Source organism: Oryx dammah, unplaced genomic scaffold, assembly GCF_014754425.2.
Source record: "Oryx dammah isolate SB20612 unplaced genomic scaffold, SCBI_Odam_1.1 HiC_scaffold_11, whole genome shotgun sequence".
NCBI lineage: Eukaryota > Metazoa > Chordata > Mammalia > Artiodactyla > Bovidae > Oryx > Oryx dammah.
This window is the reverse complement of record NW_024070195.1, coordinates 21,167,101-21,180,486: the sequence shown is the minus strand read 5'-3', so window position 1 is coordinate 21,180,486 and position 13,386 is coordinate 21,167,101. Positions and strand designations below refer to the sequence as shown.

The window sequence follows — 13,386 nt, the reverse complement described above, 5'->3', positions numbered from 1 at the left end:
CCCCCCCCCCCCCCCCCGGCGCGCGCGCGGGGGGGGCGCGCGGGGGGGGGGCGCGCGCGGGGGGGGGCGCGCGGGGGGGGGGCGCCCCCGGGGGGGGGTTAGGGTTAGGGCGCGGTGGTTCGAGGAAATGAAGGACTGTAGTCTTAGCAGCCCTGTTGCCCGTTTTTCTATACCTAATGAAAACGTGGGTAATACAGGAGTAAACTTTTATTCCAAGAAAATTTTGAGACGAAAATAATTCACAAATCAGAAAGGTTTTAATGTCAGGTGTCGTATCTCAGAGATCAGAGAATTAGTGTTAACCCATCTTACCTACTATCGTATTGTAAACAAGAACTTAAATTTAGAATTAAAACCATATATAGCTAATTTCAGTTTCAGAAATTTGGTTAAAGGGAGTTGAAATTTATTTAAAATAACAATTCTCAAAAATCTCTCCCTGCTGCTCTGTTTTCCTCCTTCACACATCACTATGTAGTATAAAGGTATATTTTACTTTATTCATTCAATATTTTGTCCCCCTGTGATTGCTGTAGTATCTAGACCGTGGCCTGTCACATCTTAGGCACTGCTTGTTTGTAGAAAAGCTACAATTTCAAATACACCAAACACCACTATTCATTATTATTTTTCACCTTTTAAAAAATTACAAGGGTACAAAAATGACCACACAAAATCCATCTACTGTTTAACATTGTGATATATATTCACTACAAATTTCTTTTATATTTATGGAAAACAACAACACATAAAATTAAAGCACCCTTCAGCTGCACCCCCAACCCTAACATCCCTTTTCTTAGGGTAACTCTATCGTGAATTTGGGAGAAGGCAATGGCACCCCACTCCAGTACTCTTGCCTGGAAAACCCCTGGAAGGAGGAGCCTGGAAGGCTGCAGTCCATGGGGTCGCTGAGGGTCAGACACGACTGAGCGACTTCCCTTTCACTTTTCACTCTCATGCATTGGAGAAGGAAATGGCAACCCACTCCAGTACTCCTGCCTGGAGAATCCCAGGGACGGGGGAGCCTGGTGGGCTGCCGTCTATGGGGTAGCACAGAGTCGGACACGACTGAAGTGACTTAGCATCATGAATTTGATATGCATATCTCCCGTTCCCCTAACCTCCCTTTTTTTCTTTGGATGAATAATTTTTATTTACCTAGAGCCTGAGAACAAGTCATATTATGAAGTTTTTATTTAAATCACACAATGCTTATTCAAAAGGGTTGATAAAGTATCTACATGAAAGGCTTTTCTTTATAATACCATTAATTAAGCCTATTTCTATGCAACAATCTATAACCAAACATGAGAATACCTAACATCTATCTACATAAATGTCTGGAATGGAAGGCCAAAGGGTCATATTTGATTTTCACTTGGTTCTAAAGTGAATTCCTTGATGGTCCAATGGCTAAGACAACACACTCCCAACACAGAGCGCCAGGCTTCCATCCCTGATCAGGGGGCTAGATCCCACACGCTACAACAAAGATCGAAGATCCTGGGGGCCTCAGCCTAAGACCTGGTACAGCCAAATAAATTAACTAACAATAAAATATAAAGGCAACTTCTTTGTCAACCTGGCAACGGAGTCTTTAGAAATCCTGTCATTTTATCAACTGAATTTTTTTCCACATTAAAGTCCTATAACTGTATAGAATCACTATATTGAGTTCAGGTGCCAGGTGAAATGTCATTTCATTTTCAATCTGCTTACACTGATGCCCATGGCAAATACAATTTCCATCTGAGGTGGTTCTTAAAGTACTATCCTCAGTAGCAAGTTTTCTAATCTCACAGATCACCAGAGGCATATGTGATTAATCCAAAGGAAAACGTTTGTCAAGAAAGATTAAACAATTCACTATTTTCTTCTGGGTTCTATTTAAGAATAAATTTTAAGACTGTTCTTGGATATTGTAACCATAGATCGAACATCTTCTCAAAGTGGAAAATTCATGCTCCCTCCCAGCAAAAATCAGGATTTTGTCAGGTGTTTAGATTTACAGAAAATATTCAAATATTTATTGTTTGAGGACCAGAGCTAGTGTGTCCATGACCGTCTTGTTTTATTTATTTTAAGGTGCAGAATGTTTGATTTTTGACTTCTTTTTATTTGGACAGCTCTGACCAGACCACAGAACAATACTTCTCTCCCTCTCTCTCATGCCCACAAGTGATTTCTGGGGAAGCTAACTTAAATCCAGTGATTAAACAGAGAAAGAAATGATCACTTTACTTATTCCAATATACTGTCAGTAAAAAGTTGAAGCATTTAAATTGGATCCGGAACCCAAGGCCTTAATCTGTCCTTCTGTTTCCTTGCCACAAGATGGCAGAAGAGGGCAATACTTATATCACCCACTGACGGTAATTATCCCTCAGATCTCTTAACAGTGGAAGGAAAAAAAATCTCAGAAAGAGCAAATAATAGAGGCGATGAATAGGAAGTCGATGGGTTCAGGATGAAATTAGGGGACTGCTCTTGCCAGCTTCCAAGACCTAATGACAGGGGCGCAGGTACCGGAAAAAGAGTGAATGACAAACCCTGTATATTTTGCAGGACTCATTGACATGTTGGCATAACTTTGAGGCGGCTTGTTGCCTGTGACAGGGACAAAACTGTTCATCTGAGATAGGTCCACATCCCCAACTTTAAGGGAAGTAACAAAGGGAAAGACACTAAATGCTACACTCTTAAGTGGGGTTATGGGTGTAGGGGCTTATTTTGCTGTTAATGCGGAGAAAAAAAAGAATTACAAAAGCAATCATTTGTTGGTGAAAGGGGATGCCAGGGTAGCGGAAGATGTTAGTGATTCCAACTGAAAAGAATTTAGGCACTAATGAAAGATGCAGAAGAATGGGGAATTGAAGGACTTTCGATCATGCCTTGAGAAATTCCATTCCCTAATAATTCTAACTAGCCCATGCGTTAAATAAACATGCTCTGCTCTTTAATATTGTGTTCTCTGACCTCTTTCGCGGGACTTTTAATTGTGGACTCAGGACACTACCAGAAAACTGCTCCCCCGGCCAAATGAGTCCTGGATGTTTCCCTTCCGTTGCGTCCTGATTAAACATTGGAAGAACGCGGCTTTCCCAAGCTGCTGGGTTTCTTGTTCAACATTTTCTCTTTAAGTACCGTCCCGGACCTTTAATATTCCCATAAATCATTCCAACTCACCCTAAGATCTTCGTAGACAGGGGTTATGTTGCAGTACCTATTCTGGAACAGAGAAGGCAATGGCACCCCACTCCAGTACTCTTGTCTGGAAAATCCCATAGATGGAGGAGCTTGGTAGGCTGCAGTCCATGGGGTCGCTAAGAGTCGGACATGACTGAACAACTTCACTTTCACTTTTCACTTTTATGCATTGGAGAAGGAAATAGCAACCCGCTCCAGTATTCTTGCCTGGAGAACCCAGGGATGGGGAGCCTAGTGGGCTGCCGTCTATGGGCTCGCACAGAGTCGGACACGACTGAAGCGACTTAGCAGCAGCAGCAGAGGATGGGAAATAGAAACAAAGAGGCAATTTCGCTCAGGATCCGACTGCAGAACACAGAACCTTTAATTTTCAGCTTTATGGCTCTAGGATCCCGAGGCTTGTGCATTCCAAGACAGAGCTAGGAATTTACTTTCGAGAAAAGCTCTACAAAACGGGCAAAACTGTTGGCAGAGTATCAGGCCAATTGCAACCCACGGCGGGCTTTTCAAATAGTCCTGCTGCCCAATCAGAGGTGGGGGCGTTACTCGCTTTGAAAAAAAGAAATTTCGGTTGCTGTACTGGACTGCTACTGCTAAGTCACTTCAGTCGTGTCCGACTCTGTGCGACCTCATAGACGGCAGCCCACCAGGCTCCCCCGTCCCTGGGATTCTCCAGGCAAGAACACTGGAGTGGGTTGCCATTTCCTTCTCCAATGCATGAAAGTGAGAAGTGAAAGTGAAGTCGCTCAGTCGTGTCGGACCCCTAGCGACCCCAGGGACTGCAGCCCACCAGGCTCCTCCGTCCATGGGATTTTCCAGGCAAGAGTACTGGAGTGGGGTGCCATTGTAGCTGAGGGCAAAACTGAAAATCCATTTCAGTGGGCGGCAAATAACCCATACTATATTTGCATGGCAAGTTTTTTCGCTCTGTTGCAGAGCCATGATCGACTGAGGCCCCAGAACCTGCCAGGCTCCTCTGTCCATGGAATTTTCCAGGCAAAAATACACTGCCTAAATGCTTATCCAAAATTGCTTGCGGAGAGCTTTAAAATGTACCTCGTTTTCCGCCGTCAAACCAGCAGCGTTTTCTGAGTGAAACTAGGCTACAAGCAAGTGCACCAGCTATTTCTCTGAAACTGTAGGTGGCTCTGAAAAGAGCCGTTGGGTTTTGCAGGGCTGCGAGCCGGCTCACTTGGAACTGGTGTACTTGGTGACGGCCTTGGTGCCCTCGGACACGGCGTGCTTGGCCAGCTCTCCGGGAAGCAGCAGACGCACGGCAGTCTGGATCTCCCTGGATGTGATGGTCGAGCGCTTGTTGTAATGCGCCAGGCGCGACGCCTCGCCCGCGATGCGCTCGAAAATGTCGTTCACGAACGAATTCATGATGCCCATGGCCTTGGACGAGATGCCGGTGTCCGGGTGGACCTGCTTCAGCACCTTGTACACGTACACGGAGTAGCTCTCCTTGCGGCTGCGCTTGCGCTTCTTGCCGTCCTTCTTCTGCGCCTTGGTCACCGCCTTCTTGGAGCCCTTCTTCGGGGCCGGAGCGGACTTGGCTGGCTCAGGCATGCTGACAGAAATTACAAAATTTCCAAAAAACAAAGGGAGCATAGAGTCTCTTTTGTAGTCACAACCCCATATGCAAATAAGTCTTAGTAAACTTCTCTATCTGATTGGTGAATACTAGCGATGACGTTAATGGCAACATTGTCCAATAAGAGAACGCATTGTAAGAAATTGCGTTTGTCTCTTTTAAAATACTTAAGGCAACTTTGGCCAATGGAACGGCTGCTTTTTCGCGCGCACTGTGGCTATAAATTGTGAGTTCCTTTGCTTTAGTTATTTCTGGTGTAGCTTCTGAGTACTGCACTATGTCTGGACGTGGCAAACAAGGCGGCAAAGCTCGCGCCAAGGCCAAGACCCGCTCCTCGCGGGCCGGGCTCCAGTTCCCCGTAGGCCGAGTGCACCGCCTTCTCCGCAAGGGTAACTATGCCGAGCGGGTCGGGGCCGGGGCCCCGGTGTACCTGGCGGCGGTGTTGGAATACCTGACAGCCGAGATCCTGGAGCTGGCGGGCAACGCGGCCCGGGACAACAAGAAGACCCGCATCATCCCGCGTCACTTGCAGCTGGCCATCCGCAACGACGAGGAGCTCAACAAGCTGCTGGGCAAAGTCACCATCGCTCAGGGTGGTGTCCTGCCCAACATCCAGGCGGTGTTGCTGCCCAAGAAGACTGAGAGCCATCACAAAGCGAAAGGCAAATAAGGTCTAAATTCATACTTCAACCTCTAAGAACAAAGGCTCTTTTCAGAGCCACCCATAACTTCTGTGGAGGAACTGAGCACTCTCTTGAAACCATGTCGTGCCTGGCTGAGATTACAGTATTGTAAATGGAATATGTAGGCTCCTATTGACTGAACATGCATTGACATCTGGTAAAGAAAGACCAATTCTCAGTTTACTCCACTGTAAAACCATAACTGCCAGCCAAGAAACATTTCTGACGATTATTTTGTTCCAGCATTAAACCCAATTTTGATTCTGGGTCTTTATGAGAACCCAATGGTCCAATAGTTAAAACTTCTCAAATATTTTTTTTCAGTGCTACCTATTTACAAAAACACCTAATCACTTGTTCAAGGTAAACCTAGCATCACTCCAGGCCTTCTGGTCAGTACGCAGTTTACATATTGAAGTCCAACCATTTGCATCAAAATCAATTAAGTTAGACAACCACTTACTAGTATTCAGGCACACAGCAAACCCCCTCCCCACCCCCCCTTTCCCTGCACCACACTGGGCAAATCAAGTTGTGTCTTCATAGGACCAGTGTGCCGGTCTATTTTGAAACTTTATTTTAGGTCTTGATACAAACATTAAATGCAGATCTTGATTCAGTTATGAAGTGGAACTAACTTTTTAGATTAGCAAATACATTAGTTTGCTGTAATTTCCCCCCATATTATCTGAAAAGGGAAAAAGACCCCAGTGAAAATGAATATCTTTTAGAACAACTAGTCCCTGACTTACAAAAATTCTGGACCAAATTCCTTTTTTACTGGTGAAATCAATATTTCAGTCAAAAACCAAAAACTCAGACAAGATACAGTGCAGCCATAATTCTTCCCTGCGAAAGAAAATACAAAACACAAATTTAAGAGTACAGAAAACAAAACCTGTTCAGGATAAGATGCAAATGAAGATCGGTTTTTACCCAATCAGGTTACTCCAGCCAAGTCTGGCCAATCAGGATCGGATCATCTGTATAAAGTCTCGTCCTGGCACCAGTTGTTCAGTTGCCTTTTTCGCGACACTACTGTTCAAGCTATGGCTCGCACAAAGCAGACGGCTCGCAAATCCACCGGCGGCAAGGCCCCGCGCAAACAGCTCGCCACCAAGGCGGCCCGTAAAAGCGCGCCGGCCACCGGCGGCGTGAAGAAGCCGCACCGCTACCGGCCCGGCACGGTAGCTCTGCGCGAGATCCGCCGTTACCAGAAGTCTACGGAGCTGCTGATCCGCAAGCTGCCGTTCCAGCGGCTGGTGCGCGAGATCGCGCAAGACTTCAAAACCGACCTGCGCTTCCAGAGCTCGGCCGTGATGGCGCTGCAGGAGGCGTGCGAGGCCTATCTGGTGGGGCTCTTCGAGGACACCAACCTGTGTGCCATCCACGCCAAGCGTGTCACCATCATGCCCAAGGACATCCAGCTTGCTCGCCGCATCCGCGGGGAGAGAGCATAAACTATCCTCAACTGGCTTGGGGGCATTAGCTTCCTCCCAAAGGCTCTTTTAAGAGCCACTTCTGTTTTCACTGAGAACAGCTGTTACACAATTTTTTTCCCTAAAGCCGAAAAAATTTTATCTAGAAACTACATTATCTTAGTCACAATACAGGTATGAAGTGCACTTGCCAAGGCTGAGCACGCTGTGACAATTTTGTAAGTTATTTTCATAAGCTTACTGATTACTGCTAATAGGGGCAAGAGTGTCTCCACCCATAAGACTACCTGGGCCCTGTCTTGAGTTTTCCAGTGTAAAAATCTCAGTGCTTGGAAGGGCAAGTATCTTTAAGTTCTAGTCAATTACTGATTAAACTGTCCAGGGTCCAAGGAGGGGCAGAGATATCTAGGTTAAGTCAAGCAATGTGACCCAGGATCTAGCAATAGTGGGCAGACCTCTAACGTAACTGAAAATCATGATTGTTTTATACAACAAAAAATAATGAATCCGGTGAAGCTGGCTACAGGGTGTTCAACAAACTAAGCCCTTTTGAGAACTGCATTTCTCACTGTTTAGCGGTAGCACGTGGTAACCCTGCACGATCAAGTTCTGAGCTGTTTATTCTTCACCCCCATTCTAAGATTTTATATTGGGAAATTAACAAATTAGTCCTCTGGCTTTTATTTGCCAGCTTTCACGAACACAGACAAGCACAAGGAGCAATCCACAGGCGTCAGTGTTCAGTCGCTGTCTTGTCCGACTCTACGACCCCATGAACTGTAGCACACTAGGCTTCCTTGTCCTTCATCTCCCTGAGCTTGCTCAAACTTACGTCCATTGAGTTGGTGATGCCATGCAACCATTTCGTCCTCTGTGGTCCCCTTCCCCTCCTGCCTTCAATCTTTCCCAGCATCGGGGCCTTTTCTAATGAGTTGGCAAGAGCATCAGGTGGCCAAAGTTTTGCAGCTTCAGCTTCAACATCAGTCCTTCCAATGAATACTCATGACAGGCGTCATGCATGCCATCAACATCTGGTGACTGTCTAGAGGTAGAAGCCACAGTGAGCCTGTTTGAGGCAGTAATGCCCTCCACACCACTTGTCGGCTTATCCCATACCTGATATCACACTCTCACCTATGAAATTCTAGGACCAGGAGAGTATTCTCCTAAGTCTGTGTGAACCTGTTTTATTTTTGTAACTTTTTATTTTATATTAAAGTATAGCTGATTATATAGCCAAATGTTGTGATAGTTTCAGGTAGCTAGCAAAGGGACTCAACCATTCATATACACATATCCATTCTCCCTCAAATTCCCCTCTCATCCAAGCTCCCACAAAATATTGAGCAGAATTTCCTGTACTATCAAGTAGGTAAGTCCTAGTTGGTTATCTATTAATATCTTAAATATAGCAGTGTGTACATGTCGATTCCAAACTCCCTTTCTATCCTTTCCCCCTGGTTTGTTCTCTAAGTCTGTGAGTCTGTTTCTGTTTCGTAAATAAGTTCTCTTTTTATCATTTCTTTTTTAGATTCTGCATATAAGGGTTGTCAAACGATGTTTCTCCTACTCTGTGTGAAACTGTTTTAAATGTAAAAATTTGCCCCTTTTCTATCACCATATACATATCATAAGGGGGAAAAAAAAAATTCACGCTATTCACTGATGGTTCTCCAGAACAGAAAAAGCCTGACACAGGCAGGTGCTCATCAAATTCTATTTGAATGAATGTAGTGCTGATTTGCAACACTGTAGACACAAGATAGCCTCAGGTAATTACTGAGTGCTTCCCACCTCCTGCATTGAGTATTTCATCCAAGATACTTCTTGAATTCTATGGGGAGTAGGTATAATACTGATGACAAGAATTATATAAAATTTTATAGTTTCTAAAGTATTTTCACATGTGTTTTCATTTGTGAGCTTGGTGATAGTTCCCCAGATTTAGAGAATATACATATTAATCCTTCACTAATGGCACCCCACTCCAGTACTCTTGCCTGGAAAATCCCATGGAAGGAGGAGCCTGGTAGGCTGCAGTCCATGGGGTCTCGAAGAGTCGGACACGACTGAGCGACTTCTCTTTCACTTTTCACTTTCATGCACTGGAGAAAGACATGGCAACCCACTCCAGTGTTCTTGCCTGGAGAATCCCAGGGATGGGGGAGCCTGGTGGGCTGCCGTCTGTGGGGTCGCACAGAGTCAGACATGACTGAAGCGACTTAGCAGCAGCAGCTCTAGAAAAGTTTGTCTTTTCTGAAGGTAGCCAAGTGCTGGGAAGACAAAGCCAATAGATCTCAGTTTGGGATTCTTTGAACAAACCCTCAAAGGAAATGAGATCTGTATAAGCCTCCCATGTCTGTAGGAAAATAAAGTAATTGTTTAAGAAAAAGAAAAAATTGAACTAGGTAGAAAAGCCTGTTTTCCTTTAAGTGGAAAGGCAGAAGTTAGGCTGTTTTAACATTTTGCAATTTCTCAGTAAGGACATCTGGGATTTGGATGCCAATTGAGATCTGAAGTTAAGAAGTGTACTATGGCTCAGTGAGGACATGCTCTATTAGAAGCCTAAGGCTGGTTGTAGAAAAGGTGGTTTTAGGAAATGTCCAAAAATTCTTAAAGAAAGAAATTAGAATAACCATTAAATTCAAAGGCACCAACTCTGAGTATTTTTTAAAAACATGACTTTCAGAAAAGTTTTGGCCTGCTCAGGCTGCTCTATCAGAATACTACAGACTAGGTGGCTTATAAATAATAGAAATGTATTTCTCACAGCTCTGGAGACTGGGAAGTCCAAGATCAAAGAGCTGTCAGATTTAGTGTCTGGTAAGAGCCCTATTCCTAACTCATAGATGGCTATTTTCTCTATGTGTGGAAGAGTCAATGGGGTCTCTTTTATAGAGGCATGAATACCACTGATGAAGGTCCTGTACTTAAAACCTAAGCCCCTCCCAAAAACCCTACCTTCCAAATACCCTCACATTAGAGATTAGATTTCAACATATGATTTTTGGGGAAATAGAAACAGCCAAAAAAACCAGTCTGCTTTTAAAGATTAGAAGCCTAGGAACAGTGTTCGTAGCCTCTGACCCTATTGTAAACCCAAGGGGGCAAGACAGCAGGGGATTCCTGCTCCATGGACTCCAATCTTTATCTTGATTTTTATTTTCTCAATATCCATCCAACCCTGGAGATGCTAGTAAGGTGAAGTGAATGAAAGGGAATCAGAGTTTCTGGCAGTTATTATCTGATATATTTAGGCATGAAAAGTTACTAAATTAGGCGATAGAATGGACTATGAAGACCATTATTGGTCACATTGTATTACAGAATTTTGGAAACAAGGTAAGGCAAAACAAGGAGAGAGTGTTAGGCATGAACAGCTGTGTATATTAGAGAATACATTTAGGCCTTGAGAGAGCCTCGGGAGAAGGTAAGGGGTTTCTTAAAGGGTTTTGCAATTCTGGCTCCAAGTCATGAGCAGACACAAGCAGGGCAGAGTGGGGACTTCACTGGTAGCCCTGTGGTTAGGATTCGGTGCTTTCACTGCTGTGGCTCAGGGTTGATCCCTCCTCAGGCAAATAAGATCCCAAAAAATGCAGGGCAAAAAATAAATAATAGAAGGTGTAATAACATGAAGGGGCCAGTAGATTCTACACCCTCAAATTTCTTTAACTGAAATAATACATGGAGGCATAGATGCTTGAGGAACCCTTGAGAATGAAAGCAAGGATGGTGATTCCTCTGGGGTAGAACCAAAGAAGAAGGAACATTTTGTGCTTGCCTGTCTCATATTTAAGATTCTGACTTGGTAAAAGGCCAATCTGTGTTGAGAAGTAGGACTCTATGGAATGGAAGAAAAGATTTGAGAAGTTAAGCTCATGGAGTGGAAAACACTCTAAAGGACTAGTTTTGGATTAGTGTATGTCTGCATGTGTCTTTGTGTGTTTATGCCTAAACATATGTGTTTGGAGGACAGGAGAAATGAGAATTAAGAAAGGCACTAATTACTAGTAAATAAACTAACTTTGAATGAAGAACAATGCAAGAATAATGATAGCTTATGGTGAACAGTCTTGGATTTGTGATCTCCAAAGAATTAGCTTCAGGACCAGGGACCAGGCTTGATCACTCAGAACTTTTGTGTAGCAGAAGTTTTATTACAGTGAAAAAGAACAAAGAAAGATTCTGACATAGACATCAGAAGGGGGATAGAGAGTGCCCCACTTGCTAGTCTTATCAAGGCCTTATATATTTTTACCAGACCCACTCCCACAACATACATCTTAAATCAACAAGGTTAATCAGAAGGTTCCTGTTAAGAAGGAGAAACATGTCCTCGAGTAACATACTTTGTTGTTATATAATCATATGGCAGAAGTCCTCTAGAAGAAGGTCACAATTAACCCCACCATAGAGCCAGAAGTTACACAGAACTGGGGAAACAGACTCTTGGAGGACACGAACAAAATGCTGTGTGCACCAGGACTCAGGAGAAAGGAGCAGTGACCCCAAAAGAGATTGACCCAAACTTACCTGTGAATGTCCAGGAGTCTGGCGGAGGCATGGGTTGGCAGTAGCCTGCTGCAGGGTCAGGGGCACTGAGTACAGCAATGCATGCATGGAACCTTTTGAAGGAGGTCGCCATTATCTTCATTATCTCCACCATAGTTCGGCCTCAGGTCAAACAACAGGGAGGGAACACAGCCCTGCCATCAACAGAAAATTGGATTAAAGATTTACTGAGCATGGCCCCGCCCATCAGAACAAAATCCATTTTCCCCCTCAGTCAGTCTCTCCCATCAGGAAGCTTCCATAAGCCTCTTATCCTTATCTATCAGAGGGACAAGACAGAATGAAAAAACCACAATCACAGAAAACTAACCAATCTGATCATATGGACCACAGCCTTGTCTAACTCAATGAAACTATAAACCATGCCATGTAGGGCCACCCAAGATAGACGAGTGATAGTGGAGAGTTCTGACAAAATGTGGTCCACTGGAGAAGGTAATGGCAAGCTACTTCAGTATTCTTGCCTTGAGAACCTCATGAACAGTATGAAAAGGCAAAAAGATAGGACACTGAAAGATGAACTCCCAAGGTCGGTAGGTGGCCAATATGCTACTGGAGATCAGTGGAGAAATAACTCCAGAAAGAATGAAGAGACAGAGCCAATGCAAAAACAACACCCGGTTGTGGATGTGACTGGTGATGGAAGTAAAGTCCAATGTTGTAAAGAGCAATATTGCATAGGAATCTGGAATGTTAAACCCCAAATCAAGGCAAACTGGAACTGGTCAAAAAGGAGATGGCCAGAGTGAATGTAGACATTTTAGGAATCAGTGAACTAAAATGGACTGGAATGAGTGAATTTAACTCAGATGACCATTATGTCTACTACTGTGGGCAAGAATCCCTTAGAAGAAATGGAGTAGCCATCATAGTCAACAAGAGTCCAAAATGCAGTACTTGGATGCAATCTGAAAAACGACAGAATGATATGTGTTCGTTTCCAAAGCAAACCATTCAATATCACAATAATCCAAGTCTATGCCCCTACCAGTAATGCTGAAGAAGCTGAAGTTGAACGGTTCTGTGAAGACCTACAAGACCTTTTAGAACACCCCCCAAAGATGTCCTTTTCATTATAGAGGACTGGAATGTGAAAGTAGGAAGTCAAGAGATACCTGGAGTAACAGGCAAATTTGGCCTTGGAGTACAAAACAAAGCAGGTCAGAGGCTAACAAAATTTTGCCAAGATAATGCACTGGTCATAGCAAACACCCTCTTCAACAACTGCTAGGTAACAAGGCAGAAAGCTGCCTGGTTTTTCTATAGTTGCAAGGCAAGAGGATTGTTGAGATTACGCACCCAATATCATCTTCAAGGTTAAGCACTCAGATTCCATTACTAAACAGGAGGAGGAAGAAGAAAGCCAGACAAGTAACTCAATAAGAAATGGATTAACTAATAGAAGATGGGCATGCAGTCTTTTGCACATATAGTATTTACAGAGATTATAAAGTAAATTTGGAGAATAATATTAGGTATTTGCTCAAGTAGTAAATACTCAACCACACACATTTGAAAGAGAAAAGGTAAACATTTCTCAGGCTCGGAAAAAGAGAAAAAGTACATGTGTTATGTGTTAGAGAAGGCATTTTCTCGGAGAAATGAAATCTGCTACAGACAAGCCAGGGCTCGAAAGGTCATTTCAAATAGCCAGGAGTCAAGGAAACATCTGAAAGTTTTTTATTTTTTAAATTCCTGGAACAAAATCGTTCCTGGTCTTTACATTCAGCGCTTTATTAAAGATACTATTAAAGGCACAGAATTTTGGGATGCACTTGATTTCTCAATTCAAGAAAGGAGAGAAAGAGGAAGATGGTGATGGCGGGGGGGGGGGGGGGGGGGGGGGGGGGGGGGGGGAGGGGTGGGGGGGCCCATCCTGGCCAGGGGT

General features: G+C 44.0%; 3 protein-coding genes across 3 annotated transcripts in view; 2 read left to right on the top strand and 1 right to left on the bottom strand.

Annotated features, from left to right (window-relative positions):
- Positions 1–4,360: 4,360 nt before the first annotated feature.
- Positions 4,361–4,799, bottom strand: LOC120870441 (histone H2B type 1-C/E/F/G/I). The gene has a single exon (XM_040250105.1). The coding sequence runs from the start codon at positions 4,777–4,779 to the stop codon at positions 4,399–4,401; it is 381 nt and encodes a 126-aa protein (XP_040106039.1). The 5' UTR covers positions 4,780–4,799; the 3' UTR covers positions 4,361–4,398.
- Positions 4,800–5,081: 282 nt separating this feature from the next.
- On the top strand, positions 5,082–5,490 carry LOC120870423 (histone H2A type 1). The gene has a single exon (XM_040250086.1). The coding sequence runs from the start codon at positions 5,082–5,084 to the stop codon at positions 5,472–5,474; it is 393 nt and encodes a 130-aa protein (XP_040106020.1). The 3' UTR covers positions 5,475–5,490.
- A 1,046-nt stretch (positions 5,491–6,536) lies between these two features.
- LOC120870471 (histone H3.1-like) overlaps positions 6,537–13,386 on the top strand; it is an 8,018-nt gene continuing 1,168 nt past the window's right edge. Inside the window, exon 1 of the mRNA XM_040250135.1 lies at positions 6,537–6,867. Coding sequence (XP_040106069.1) covers positions 6,537–6,867 — 331 coding nt within the window. The remainder of the gene's footprint in view (positions 6,868–13,386) is intronic.